Source organism: Plectropomus leopardus, chromosome 1 (genome assembly GCF_026936395.1).
Source record: "Plectropomus leopardus strain MGB_pleo_1.0 chromosome 1, ASM2693639v1, whole genome shotgun sequence".
Lineage (NCBI taxonomy): Eukaryota > Metazoa > Chordata > Actinopteri > Perciformes > Serranidae > Plectropomus > Plectropomus leopardus.
The window spans coordinates 29110213-29125375 of record NC_142176.1 but is presented as its reverse complement, the minus strand read 5'-3'; the positions used below and the strand labels follow the sequence as shown (position 1 = coordinate 29125375).

Sequence of the window (15163 nt, the reverse complement as noted above, 5' to 3'; positions counted from 1 at the left end):
AGAAAAGCAAGGGAAAAGCAATATTTTAGGTTATCATTTATCAATTAAATATTTAAAATGTTACAGAATTATAATTTTCAGTATGTTAACCAGGTCACTTAATTGTTTTTTGTTTTTTTTTGCTTTAATTTTTTTAAAAGACAATTTTCAGGTATTTTTGTTGTACTGTTTATTTTATTGCATTTATTCATTCAATCTATCTATCTAATTTTGGGTCAATTCTTTAGCCGCTCATTGCCTTCTTCCCATGTTTTTGACAGAAATCAAGCCAATTTGCTCAGGTTTCGAAGGGTTAACACAGACTGCCACAGACCTGCTTATATTAAGAGTATAGTATTTAAAATGCAACAAGCACAGTGAAGCTTGCCCCAGTGTGTATGGTCAGTATCCAATGCACTGGTTGTACTTTTGAGTTTATTAGTCCAATAAATAGGTGAGTATTGAGTGTGTGTGTGTGTGTGTGTGTGTGTGTGTGTGTGTGTGTGTGTGTGTGTGTGTGCGCGCGCGCACTGACCTGTGCCATAAGCAAATAGTATTTATCTGCTGACAAGGTTTAAACCAACATTTAACAGTGACAACAACTGATCTGGACGATGACTTGGTGTCATACATTATATGATGTAAATAAATAGGAAATGTTTTCTGTCATGTTAAAATCATTGTGGGATGTTTACTTTTAGCGATCCGTTGACGTCATTAGGGAGCGCCCCTTACCTCCTGCATCTCCGCCACGTCATATAGAAGGGCTCATGCCAGGCGGAGACAGCAGCTGAAAACACCCATGCTGTTCAGCTCAATGATGTAGCCCAACCTCCTACTACATTACTAGTAGAGTTAACCGGGTTTTCGCTGTACGCTGTCTGGGGAATCAACTGGACCATCTCTCCTGCTGTGTTTTTTACTGGTAAGCCGCTAAACCACGTAGCTAGCTGCTTAGCATGAAGTGCTAACGTGGGATGTGTGTGAAGTTATGGCTGTGGCGCTAGCTGGGGCTGGATAGTTTGCTTGAGTGGCGTCATGTAGCTATTTGACAGGACACACGAGAAAACTAGCACGCTTAATATGTGACTTTATATAGCTAACGATTGCTAACGTTATTTAATTAACGCTAACTTCATACATGGCAGCTATTTACTGACTTTAATAATGTGTTGCCTCGTTAGTCAGAAACACTGTTGTAATATTATTTGATGAACTTATTTAACAGGGGCAGGTTAGTCAAAGGTGGCACAGTGTACTATAAGGAAGTACTTTGCCGTATTGGTACATAAAAAGGCCATAAACACAGCCTCATTCTTATTAGCGTTGTTTGGTGATAAGGAAATCATGACGCATCTAAAGAGTAATTGTGTTTTGCTGCCATGGGAACTACAATCATGACGCATGTAACTCTAGCTATGTTCATTTGGTTTAAGCTAGGGATTTCACTACTAACTATCTACCAGGAGAATCAGATCTCTTTCAGTTAAAGCCACCACCAGCAGCACTAATAATGTTACCTGTTGGCCTACCTATGTGAATGGGCTTTTGTAGGATGGGCCCCTCTCATATTACCTATCCTGGATCAGATCCTGGACATGAAATCATGAATGAATGCAGATCACCCTAAGGTATATTGTAAGAAGATGTTAGTTTCAATTTTAGATCTTGGTGTGCCCATTTTTATGCCAGCTGGTTTATTAAGTAATGAGAACTTTTTACCAGGTGAAGCGGTATTTGTCAGGTCAAAGTTCTGTGTGGCTTAAAGCAAACATATTTCCAAACCTGTCTGACAGTATGACCAGGTTAACTCATTGTGCTCATACAGTATCTTAAATTGATTAGAAAAGGCCATTCTATTGAAATATGTCATAATTAATGCATTTTGCATACGCACATTTAAGGATGTGTGAGTTTCTGTGGACTTACTGGTCATTGTGTGTGTGTTTCCTAAAAAGAGATTGCGGAATGCTGCTAGACGAGACTCCACTTTTTGAGCCCGCCCTGCTCCAGGAGCTAGACTGGAGTAGCAACACTGTCTCCTTCTGTCCTCCCATCTCCCCGTCCAGCCCAGGGGAAGGCCTGGTGCTCAGGCCACTCTGTATGGCAGACTACAACAGGGGTAAGTCTGAGACTGGGTAAACACATTCCAGACCAGTACGTGTCTTAGAATATGAAGAACATGACCACCTTGAGAAAAATCATGTGAAAAGGACATTTTTGTTCTTTGCTGTCATAAAAGTAACATAAATAAAGACTTCACAATGGAGTGAGAGTTCCCCCAGACATGTTCACCTTCTTTTGTTTTGTTTTTATGCTCTAGGATTCTGCAAGGTTTTAGCTCAACTCACTCAGACGGGCGATTTCACAGCAGAACAGTTCATGAGTAAGTGCTTCTTTTATATAGGTCAGAAGTTATTATTTTGATCAGAACATTTACGTTAACAGTTTTACTTTTAATTACAGTGCCGCCATATTTCTAAACAGACTTTTTTACAAAGCATTTGAGAAGAGAAAGAACCCCAATTCTACAAAACACATAAAATGCCAACCAGTGTAATCAAATATCATAAGATTTTATAAAACACATATGTTGTTTGTTGGGTTTCAGAAAAGTTCGAGCACATGAAGAGGACAGGAGACTACTATGTTGTTGTGGTGGAGGACACAATTCAGGGACAGATTGTTGCCACGGCCACATTGATCACAGAGCACAAATTCATCCACTCCTGTGCTAAGGTAAATTACATCCCGGCAAGCGATTTGCATATATTTAACAATGGATACAACTGGTATTTCACCATGCATTTTTCCTGAAGACCAATCTCTTAAAAAAGTTACTTATTAATGTGCTGGTTATTAAAAATGGGGGGAATAATTATTTAATTACATTTACCACCATAAACCGAAAACAAATTACAGCTACGTTTATATTTATGTGTAAACATGGATTTTTATTGATGTTAAATATGATTGTAATTATGACCCTCCCTAATCTGTTGTGTTTGTAGAGAGGTCGGGTAGAGGAGGTAGTAGTCAGTAACGAGTGCAGAGGGAAACAGCTGGGCAAACTGTGAGTAGACCTGTGACACAAAGACTTTTTGTTTTGGGTTATTTTTTTTATGTTTAAAGGTGGAGTCTGTGATTTTGGAGAAAGGTTCTTGATATTTTAACTTAACACCTAAGTAAATATACCTCTCCTGTCTGTGCTCCTTCAGAGGCTCTGGTAATGTTTAGATGCTTTTTTATGTTTCATTATTATTATGGTGTAGCTCCGTCCCTTGTCAGCAAGGACATGGTGTAGTGTTGTGTAGCTCCATCTGAGCCACTTTTTTGATTCCTTTTTACAGAGCTGAGGCTGTGTATGAACATTAGGTTGTGGGGAAAAAAATCAATGCAGTATAGTATTGCAATATTTTGCGTGGCAAAATTGTATCAATACATTGATGCCAAGTATCGAAATTTGAATAATATTAATTCTGAAGATTGAAATATGATTTAAATTTTGGTAGTCAACTAGAATAGCAAAATAAATTGCTTTTTCAGTCCACTAGATATATTTTGTTCCAATTAAAATCATTAATAATTAATTAACAGACTTTCTTCTCCTATTACTTCAAACAGATTCTGACAAAGGTTTTCTTTGTCAATAATTTGTAGTCGAAAAACATAGAAAAATACAATATATCGTAATTTATTGTATTGAATTACTCTGCATATGGCGTGTTTAAAATCGCAATATTATTGTATCGTGATTTAAGTATTGTAATAAAATCGTATTGTGTGACCTAAAGTGATGCCCACCCCTAATGAATATCAGGGTTTTTTTAACACACACACACTGAGCAGACAGTTAGGAGATTTTTTGCTGAACTTGACAAAAAGCGTATGGTATTAGAATCACAGACTGCACCTTTAAGAGCCTGCATTTTTCCTACAAATTAAACAACACAAAAAATAATCACATGAGACTTATTGAGGAACTATCTTTTTATTGGGCCTGATTTATTTTCCTCTTCCTCTCTCTCTCTCTTCCTATCGCTGTAGGTTAGTTTCAGCTCTCACTCTTCTCAGCAAAAAACTGAACTGCTATAAAATCACACTGGAATGTGCACCCAACAATGTGGCTTTCTACCAAAAGTTTGGATACACTGCCTCGCACGAGACTTACATGCAGTGTCGATTTTCTGACTGAGGACAACGGCAGCTTTAAACCTCCTTTTTGGCGGCATGGACCACACCTTTTTACACCCGCTGACATCAGAGCATGGCATTGACGAATCGTCTTAAGAATTGAGACAGGTTTCCGAGAATGAGGGTGTGGTTCTAAGTTGTTTCTGAATGCTTGTCCTGATTTCATCACACTTGAGTAAACATAAATGTATGTCGAAGCCCTCCACTCAGTCCAAAATCATCCTCCGCCCTTTTGGTAACCACTGCTACCTCACCAGGGTGGAGCTCTATCATCGTCTTCCCCCCACCATCCGGAGAAGAATATCCGTTACTGTAAATGTAATGTTTCTGATTGTTTCACACAATTAATTTGTTGTGTACTAAACAGAGAAAATAGAAGTTATATATGCGACTGTAAGTAAATACAATTGCTTGAGAAATCAAGATGGTACCAAATTAAGTTATATTTCCGAAGCAACTACAAAATTTATAAATAAATTATTTACAGCAGCTTTTCAAGTTAACCACAAAACCAAGTATGCTGGAAGGAATTATTTAGATCATGATCCAAACTTGGTCTCACAGATGTGTTGCATTGATCATCAATGGCAAGTCACCAAAGAAAAGCAGTTTTGTTTCTTTTAATGTGATTATTGTAGTTATTTTTACTATGGATTTTGTTGGGGTTTCTTTTTTCTTATATGTCCTCCTTGGTACAAAGAACTCTATCAGCAGGCTTTTTTTAGTTGACAGCAGTGTAGCTGTATAACTAGAATGAAGATGAATACTACACGATTTGAAGCATTACTATCAAGTCAAGACTGTTATAATGTATAATATTTCTAGTGAACAAAAAGGTATATATTTTGCGAGGCAGTGGTGAGAACTTAAAGGATTTAGAGTTTTGTATTTGGTCGATATTTGAAATTTGATCATAGCTGTGATAATGATTGAAATGACTTTTGTAAATGAACTCTTATTTAACTTTTATAATAATGCTGTTATTCTGGAGAACAGGGGAACATATTTAATGCAATTTATTTCCAAATATGTAGTGGTCATAAAATATTCAACAATCTACTGTGGGTTTTCTGCTCATATTTTTAGTTGTTAAAACAAATGCGTGAAATGTGTATTACAATTTTAATTCATGTTTTAACTTAACAAATGCAAATTTGCAACAGCTGTGACCACGTTAGTCCATGCATCCCCCCTTTTTTTGCCAGTTGGCAGGAGCAGTTTATCAGATGTCCTTTCACTTGACCTTCATGCCAAATCTCAGACTACTATAGCAAAAATAGCTCCTGCCATAGAGTTTGAACATTTTTTGGACCAATCAGCTACAGTATGGGCTTATCTACTGATCATGACTGCAGCAAACACTTTCAATCCACAGTTCAAATGGATTATTTAGCAGGATTCATATGCCTCCAGAATGTGAGTTGGCCATTCAGTTAGTTCACCATTGTTTCGTTTTTTTTTTTTTTTCACGTCTTGTCAGGTAAGTGGGTCAGGAAACTACTTGTCGAATGTATTTTTTTTCCCTTTGCCCTTTAAATAATTTTATTTATTGGTGGTTATCAAATAGCAAATACTAGTTAAAAGTCATGAAAAACGGCCGTTTGATTCCCCTTGGTCTCAAAATTGCTGCAAACTGAAAAATCCAAAGTTTGGAGTTTCACCCACATCCTCTAATGCCACTCAGCCAAAATTTGACTCAACTGTCTCCAGATCAGATGAAATGCTATCTTGAGCATCTTCTCATAAACTTTGTCTTTACCTGCTGTCATTTTCTCGCAAGTGCCTGCAGGCTACTGTGAAGGTGCATCTCCCAAAGTCGAGAGGAAAGCGAGACCACTCAGTCTTTTACTACTTCCATCATCAGCTCTGGAATCAAAGTATTTATTTTTTTACTACTTGCCTGATTGGTCAAGTAAGTTGCTAGATTAACTAGCCCCATGTGACATACTACTTACCACTGGCAATCCTTAATGTTGTACCCTGCCTTTACAGTAAAAAGGATTTCAGAAAACATGACCAAATCTTCCATATTTTTATATCATTTCTAACGTAACTTAATTTCCATAAGCTATCATGTGAGTGTTGTCAATGCAAATTTGTTTAAAAATAAATTCTTATAGATTTCAGCCTTTTTGGTAAAGCATTCTGCCACCAGAGCTCGTAACACAATACACAGGAGAGCAAACTAATAAAAACTCATGTTAGTCACTGTTATTTACTGTTAGTTACTGGTATACACAACAATGTCTCCAGGAGGTTTTTTTTTTTTAAAAAAAAGGTATAATTTGTGTAACTGTAAAATGTGACTAAAGAATAACATTCAATAATAGTATTTATGAACAAAATACTAGTAAGAAAATGTGTAAAATTGTGGCACAGAATAACATGTTATAAAAACACAGCTGAACAGGACTCAGTCAGACTTGTTTTTATTAAGCAGTAAGTTGTTATTTTCCATTCCTTACTATCCCACATTAGACCTAATATTAGTCCATAATCCTATTACTCTCAAAATAAAGGCATTAGCTCTTCCTCTTCTCCTGTTCTCCACTAGGCGACATCCTGGCTACTTTCCCTTTTGCTGACTGCTCCATTCTGGTCATCTACACAAATTCAAGTATCGAAAGTGCATTATTGCAATACTGTCCCGCTGCAAATGCAAAAATGCTTTAAATACTATAAAACTGCAAAAAATCTCCCATCAGTGCATACAGCTTGAGAAAAAAAAAAAGGACTTATCAAATTGGCCCGATCCCCATCAGTACTCCATGTCTCAGACATGAGCCGTCCCCCTCCCACCCCAATCCCTTCCCCTTAGAAAAAGTTCAAATATTTACATTTTTAATCCCATTGAAAATGTGGAAAAAAAATTGAGTGCACTGTGCCACACAGCTAAATATCAGCAAAGCTCATCCGTTCTGTGCTGCTGTGACCTGCATCGCTCCAAAGTCCTCGTCTTCCTCCAGGCTGCGCTTACGGCTTCCTGTTACAGAAATGTGGAGACAAAGAAGACTAACTGAACAAACTGCAAACGTCAACACACACAGTTTAATAACTGTAAACCCCCCTGGATCAAAGAACTTCTCAGAGCCTAAACACCTTATGGTCTTTACTGCATGAAGTCGCCACCATTCAGGGAGAACAAAAACAGCTTACAGGAATATTCTAAGCTCTCGAGGGCTCCCAGTGTTTGAATGTTGGCATCTGTTTATGTCTTGTAAATGAAAAGTTCATGACATTGAGTGAAGATGAAAACTGAATTATGAAATCACCCACAACTGATCTGGCTTTCATTTGCTGATTTTCCAGTGAATGACTCCATTGTGGATTCAAAGAAAAACTGCCAACTACTACTAACTGCTTTGTACAAATGTGCAACCCACCTCTCGAACATCTACACTAAACGGTGGTGTACTGTTACATTATGTCAGCCACCCTTTGAAAAGTACGACATATTAACAATTCCTTATGTGTCTGCTAAACACAGAACTCTAGAAACTCGAGATAAAAGGTGTTACATGTTGATGATATTTTTGTAAGTTCAGCATCAATATAATCTATGAGCTGTATCTGCAAACAAACTTTACATTTTGGATTTTGTTGCCTTCACTTGCTACCAGCCTGTGTTGGTTTGCTGTACTATTTTAGTGAGAGAAAATCATGAGAATGGGAGGAGAACCGTTTCAAAAAAGTACGATTTCTCACAAAAATAAGTGCTGGTTGGTGGATCAGATAGAAGCCGGATTAAACACAGACTCTTGCTTATGCCACAAATCCACCACTTTCCGCTCCATTTTCACAGTAAAAGACAGCTGAGACTTGTTCATGTTCCTGTGCCTCCCTGGAGTCCCCTCCATTTTTACTGTGCTGCTTCCTGTTTGGTGCTGGAGAGAGTGCAGCTATTTGGTGTTGACAACGTTCACATCATTTGAACGAGCCAAGACAAAAAACTTTTATGAAAATATTGAACATGTCTGATTTTATACGGGCATAAAAAAGACTGAGATTTATAGACTTATAACCACCTTACACTAGATGATTACGATCACAGGAGCTTCCCCACCAACTGAGGTAAAACTCGTGATTTTATCCCAACATTTAAAAAATTGTCCTCAACAGTGCCTGAAAAGTTGTTTGGTGTAAAGCCAGCATAATGCTTCTCTGTGCCTAAATGACACGGTGCCAGTCAACCCTGTTTTTTCTTTTGTGGAATAAGTCTAGCTGAGAAACAAAAAGACAAAAATAACTGGAGGAGACAGGAGTGGCTGAGCAGGACCGAGTGAATCATGCACTAACCTGGCATCCCAGCTTGTAACGAGAAGGACCTGCCCAACTGCATTGGTGACATCATTTTGATGGTCAATTTGGCTAGGTAGATCGCCTCGTATTCCTAAGACAAAAAAATCATTATTATAACACACTGAGTAATTATTATCAGTGTGAGTACAGGCAGAAACATATTGTATGTTTTAATGTTGTGTTTTCAACAGTGAAGGTGACAGTCTCATCTTCAAGTACTTAAAGAACCTCTGACATTGTGAACAAGATACAGCACTCACCTCCACCACCTTTAAAATAGAAAATTTATATTAATTTCTATATAAAACATGTGCCTTCGTATGTGCACAAACACATGCTTGTAATAATTTAAATGACTCAGAAAGAGACGACTCATCCCAATGTTGCTTGCGAGCCAGATGTCCAAATACTAAGTGGCTCACTAAATGTGGCCAACAAATGCTGACTAATAGAAGACTGCAGAAATGCTTTATGGGTACTTACAGACAGGAATATAATTTCTGCAGTGTCACGCTCAGAATAAAAGCACATTCTGTAAGATAGCAGCCTGACACACCTTTTGAAAAATCAAGGAGCTCATTGCAGTACATTTCATTAGTAAAAAAAATCATTAAACTTTACCGTGACTTTTTAAGACCTATAATGATTTTTTTTTCTTGCCACACTTATCTGGTGTTTTTTCAGACATATCAGATTCAAACATAATTTCAGCTAGCTGGCATTCATTGAGGGATGAGAGAACAAGAGACATGTAACGCAGGCAGAAAATGTAGAAACTAGTGTCATGGTAGATGTAACGTTATACAAAGAAACAGAGCTACATGTTGTTTGCAATTACTGATAATACATTTGCAGTAATGTTACATTACGTGTAAGGTGATCCACAAAAGATTAATGTAACAATTCCATTACACAACAAAATTCCATGAATTTTCCAGGCTGTGAAAACGTGATTGTGAAACTCCATGACTTTTCCAGGTTTTCCATGACTGTGGGAACCCTTGAGTTAGTTGTGCATTTACTTCTAGTAATACAGAAGGAACTGATTGGACTGCACTTTAATAAATCTAAAGCCCTGTATTGGAGTAAAGACTTACCTGTAACTGATGCACAAAGCCCACATTGGGATTGATGCAGAACCTCCTCTCCTGAACGTGGCTGAATGCATCCCTGTAGAGAAAATATTGCAATTGTTTTTTTACAACTACAGCTACTGAAGCACCTAGATATGCAAATGCAAACAGCAAAACCTAGAAAAAAAATACTGATAATATCCACTTGTATGTTATCAATACAACTGTAATAAATGCTAGACATAATTGTGCCTCTATGTGTTAATGTGTATATTCTAACCATTATGCTGCAGGATGCGTACACACTATTACACGGTGTCTTTTATGCTGTTTTCCATATTTATGCTAAAAGTAGACACAAAATCACACGTTTATTGTAGAAGTTAGACTTTTATTCTAATAGGATAAAATCAAAAGCTGTAATTTGATGTTAGAAAACAAAATCCCTCACCTGTATTTCATTCCAAATGTTTCCATAAGGTATGCAATCACTAAGGCAGCACTGAAAGAGTACACAAAGGACAGACACAGTTTTACATTGGCAGATGTAATTTGGGCTCTGCTGCTCTAGCCTCATAGTGTAGTCAAGGAAAATTATGAATACAATATCCAAGGATATTTAGAAAACTTGAGCAGTTATATATAATGCAGAAATTCAGTGCATAATGAGGTAAAATGTCTGTGAAACTATATTGTGAAAATCCGTGATATCTAAACACAAAACAAACCTCACCTTCTTGATATCCCTGCATTACCATGAACAAGTACCTTTCCTAAAAGACAAAAGATTGTTGATAAAAGCCTTTTTTCTACTCGACACTCTGAATAAGAAAAATGGAAACTGCATGCATCCTTACCTCCTGTTGCTAAGCAGCCGTCAATAAATTCTTTAGTCTGTCAGGAGGAAAATGAAACAGTGTATCAGCAATAATGTAAATGCCACTTTAAATGAAAAGCTTGATAAGAAGCATGCATAAAGCCCACTTTGCAACTCACTGAGGGGAAAAATCGTATTATGTTTTCCACTGGATTGTCAGCAATATCTAACACAAGGTATCTGCAAAGATACAACAACATTTAGTTAATTGCAAGAAAGCACCTGATCAAACAACACTTTGTTTCCCCCAACATTGCACACAAAAATGCAGTGTGAGTTCTCACTTACCTAAATGTATGAGGGAAATTAGGTTTGATAAAATTGGCTTCAATGTCTTGGCGGACACAAACAACATGTGTTATGCCCTGTCTCTCGAGGATTGGCAGCTAGACAAAGAGAAAAGAAAGAAGTAATATGAAGATGAGCAAATAATAGATTATTTTCTCTGCGTCATCGCCTCTGAGTGTCTGTGGTTGAATTCTGTCAAAAAAAAATTACCTTGCTTTTCATTGCAGCAGAGTAGGGACCTAAAAACAGTCCCGGTAATATCTCCTGTAAATAAAGACAGAGCCAGACATCACTAACAACACCGGCAGTGAGAATTACCCAAACCTACAGTACAAGCACACAGCTAGTATATCTATTTTAAAGACAATGACATTCAGTATAATTGGAGCCTCTTAATATTAGAGATGTTCCTCACTAATTTCCCTGATGTTCAAACTGTAGTTGACTAGACTATAAGTAAGATAACACTAAAATAGTTAAAACTGACAACAATTTAATCAATGAGGTTAAACACTATCTAAAAAAAATTGTGTGTAAGAGACATTTGGAATTTTTTATTTTTCAAAAATGTCTCTAACCAGTAAACAACCGTCAGCTGTACTCGACTGTCACGCTTTCAATCAAACAAAACTCTTCTTTATGTCACACACCAACATCAATAACTCAAAACATACTTTGGATAACAGAATTTTGTGAAATAAATGGCACACCCTGATCACATCACCGTACAAACTAGCGCTTGGCAATATGGAGAAAATCTAATAGCAGTTTTTTAAAATCGGCATTGCAATGATATTGTAGGGTTGACTATTGGCACTTTATCAAAAGATTCGATTTTTGATAAATAATCACCAGCAATGTGGATATATCGACTACATGTGTAAAGGCAAATAAAACAGCTACAACAGTCTGGTAAGATCAGAAAAGTACATGATGTTGCTGTATAAAACCAGGAAAACACAACACTTATGTTATTTCAATATCCAGACTCTAAGACGATATCTAGTCAAATATCACAATGTTGATATATTTCCCAGCCCTAATATCAATAGGTTGGTATTAAACGTTCATTATTAAACTGTGGCCACAACCTCAAATAGAAATGTGATATTTTTTATTCTAACACACGTTTTTATATATTTGTCTGAAACTGAATGACATTATTGCTGGCAGAGATTGTGATATCACAGATACTTTCACCAGTTTTCTTTCAGAGATCGCCATCAAATGTGTGGAAAAAACCCTGGGAATCCACAGATTTGGTGCATAGTGAACCGCTGCCAAGCATTATTCTTCCCTACACAGACTCATTTTACATACCTGCATGTCTCGTCTCATTGGATAAGCCCAGTCCTATAAAAAGGGGAATTTAAAAGCAAGGTTAGAAGATGATGATGTGACAGTTTCTGAAGGTGTTTCAGCCCCCGCACAGAGAGAGAAAATAGTACCGGTGTTGCACTGAAGCATGTTCCCCCACAGAATAATGTTTCCCACCTGTTAATGCACGCCCCTCCCTCTCTGGTTAGGGTTAGGGTTAGGGACTGTTTGTTATTTATGAGAAGGTATGGGTTAAAAAATAGCAGTTGGGGGTAGATGAGGGACATACAACTTTATAAGGTACTATAATGTATTTATTTTCACAAACCTCTGAACTGCGGATTCAAAAGGCATATTTTCTTTGTTAAGGTTAAGAAATTAGATGCTTGTTTTGGTCTAACGCCCTCACTGTGTGCTACTTAGTGAAATGTGGTGAAAGGAGGGTGACTGATTTGGATAATGATTTATAGAGAGGCTCATGAAAAAAACAATACAGTCACACCCCAGCCTCTGATGAATAAAGTACAGTCCCTTCGAGGATTTGCATCAGGTTCATGTAGAGTTAGCTCACATCGACGGAGAAACGGTCTTTAATACAACACCGGTTTACTTTGTGTACATACGTGGCTAATGTTTGGAGACAGTGTTTCCACAGTGAACAGTAACGTTAGTGAGCTCAGAGGAGATACCGACACAGACATGTTCAAAGAAAGACCCGAGTACGTTTCACAGACCCACGACAATGCGTTGGACTCAAAAACACACATATTTCCCTGCGTATGTTTTAGCTGTCAGACTATGATGCAGGAGTGGAGGTTAGCTGAGGTTAGCCTCACAGACACAGTGAGCAGCTCGGCTAACGCAGACGGTTACTGCTCTCACCAGAAGCTCCTCCTTGGTCGCGGGCAGAGACGGAAACTGAAGTTTGTTGTCCTCGTCCATCCTGCTGTCCGTTCGGGCACCGCCGGCCCGGCTTCACGCCCGATATCGATGTTTCTTGCGGCGTGGTTAGCTGGACAATCGATGCAATTTGTTTTGAGGCTCCACATGCATGTCCGCCATGCTGTCCCCTGACAGATGTGTCACGTGACCGCTCGGCAGATGGCAAACAGGGCTCCTGGACAGAAGGGGGGCAACGGCGACGTCCCGCGGTTGATTTAGGGAGAGCACATAGCCGATGCCATTTCTTAAAAACGCTGACTAGTTGAAGGGTTCAATTAAAAAAAAGAAAAAAAAAAAGATATATAATATTTTTGTAGGATAAAAATTGAATTGAAAAATATAATAATTTAACATATTTTGAAATTATTCATTTTTTTATTGGAAATATTACATTCATAAATGTAGATGGTATCAAAAGAAACCCAAAATACAAGAAAAAAATAGAAATAGAACATTACAACCCAACATTACACGGACTGAAAGACGGCAAAGCTGAGAGAACAGTGGGCTTTTTAATTCATTAAACATTTTTGATTGAAACTTTGGTCGATATCCCTATGTATGCATATGTAAATAGTGGTATATAGTTTGTCTAGCATGGTTTTGACTTTGTTTTGTTTGTTAGTTTTTCTTATGTTTTGTTTGCAGTGTCCCTATTTGTTACAGAAAATATATATATTAATAATATACAAAAATCTAAATTTCTCCATGAATGAACGGTAGGCTATATAATTAATTTGCTCATTATTTTAACCAAATTTTACAATTAAATAATTATTTTGTTTTTCAAAAAATCTGATCTAGATAGGCCTACATATCTTAAAACAACATCAAAATCAATATGCAATAAAACTAAACTTACCAAAACTATTAATTTATGCAAACATTACAACTTTATTGTATAGTGTGTGTGTTCATACTTGTGTCTATTTTATTTTATTTTATTTTTTTAATTTTTATTTTATTATTTATTTTTTTACCTAATTATCTCATTATTTTCATTTATACATTTTAACGTACTGTTTTCATTTGTTTTTTTTTAATTAAAAAATCAAATCTCGCACATAGCTGCGAGAATGACACACGAGGTCAAGGGTTAAACGCACCGAAAGCACCAGAAGCACTTCGGGAGCTAGCATCACACCCGTGGCTAGCATTAGCACATAGTAATGGGTAGAAAAACATGGTAAATGGAAATTCAACCAGCAAAAATAGGACACGTCTAGCTTGGAATTTGAAGAAAGAGACATTGAGGAGAGGAGGACGGCACGAAATCCCGATAACAATGCTAAGCTAACAAGCTAACATTAGCCTTGCGGCTGGAGCTCCGCAGCTGAGGGATCGTTTGTTACCGCAGCTTCAGCCTCCAGATGATCCTTGAAGTGAGAACAAAGTATCTCTCTCTATATTGAGGAGTGTCATCTTGAACCAACGTCGACGCACCATATACGTACGGACCTACACGCGGACTGCCTGACTGAATGGAGGTACAGCGGCCTCAGGAGGGTCCGCACCGGGACGCGTCGCCCGCAGCTTTCGGTGAGTCCAGTGTTGATGTTCGCTGCTCAAAAGCATCAGAGTTGGCAGTTGCGGTTATAAGCGCAGTCTTGTGAGTCATTCTGTGTCATTTTGGTGTGATTAATCAGACTACGCTTCAGAAACATTCTTTCTTTTGCTGAGTAAGTTTGCTTTGGGAAATGTTGGTGCTGCGCTGTGATGCGCATGGTTCAGAGTTTTTTCTGTTCAGGTTGGAGTGGTCAGCAAATTTGTGCCATCAACGCGTGGGTTGTTAAGCACAATCATAGTACCGATGTATCTTGGTTATCTATTTATCTATCTACACACACACACACACACACACACACACACACACTTGGGATAACCATCTCAGAAAATATTGCTTTGTCACGGTATCAAGTTATTACAGAATTATTAATACACATTTTTTTCAGCATGGTACAAAAGCAAATGTACATGATAATCTACAGGATAACAGTCAATTTTCATTCCACTGTATACCTTGAAACTAGTATAATGTTGCAAGCCTAATACACAGGCACACACAAAATTATATTATCATGATGCTTAGGTCATGATACAATATTATTGGCATTTTTAGATGTTTTGTGACATGCTAAGTTATTTGCCAACAAATTGCATCATATTACCCTTTTTTCAAATGCACAATACTATG

At 37.5% G+C, this 15163-nt stretch overlaps 2 protein-coding genes across 2 annotated transcripts; one reads left to right on the top strand and one right to left on the bottom strand.

Moving 5' to 3' along the window:
• The first annotated feature begins 743 nt into the window (after positions 1 to 743).
• Positions 744 to 5230, top strand: gnpnat1 (glucosamine-phosphate N-acetyltransferase 1). The gene is made up of 6 exons (XM_042509547.2): positions 744 to 904; positions 1938 to 2101; positions 2303 to 2365; positions 2591 to 2718; positions 2991 to 3052; positions 4027 to 5230. Exons 2-6 carry the CDS (start codon positions 1948 to 1950, stop codon positions 4172 to 4174), a joined length of 555 nt encoding a protein of 184 aa, XP_042365481.1. The 5' UTR covers positions 744 to 904; positions 1938 to 1947; the 3' UTR covers positions 4175 to 5230.
• Positions 5231 to 6586: 1356 nt separating this feature from the next.
• On the bottom strand, positions 6587 to 13165 carry styx (serine/threonine/tyrosine interacting protein). The gene is made up of 11 exons (XM_042509427.2): positions 12910 to 13165; positions 12031 to 12063; positions 10921 to 10974; positions 10711 to 10808; positions 10542 to 10602; positions 10403 to 10439; positions 10279 to 10318; positions 9997 to 10047; positions 9570 to 9642; positions 8470 to 8563; positions 6587 to 7156 (listed from the first exon to the last, which is right to left on the bottom strand). Exons 1-11 carry the CDS (start codon positions 12967 to 12969, stop codon positions 7083 to 7085), a joined length of 675 nt encoding a protein of 224 aa, XP_042365361.2. The 5' UTR covers positions 12970 to 13165; the 3' UTR covers positions 6587 to 7082.
• Positions 13166 to 15163: the final 1998 nt, after the last annotated feature.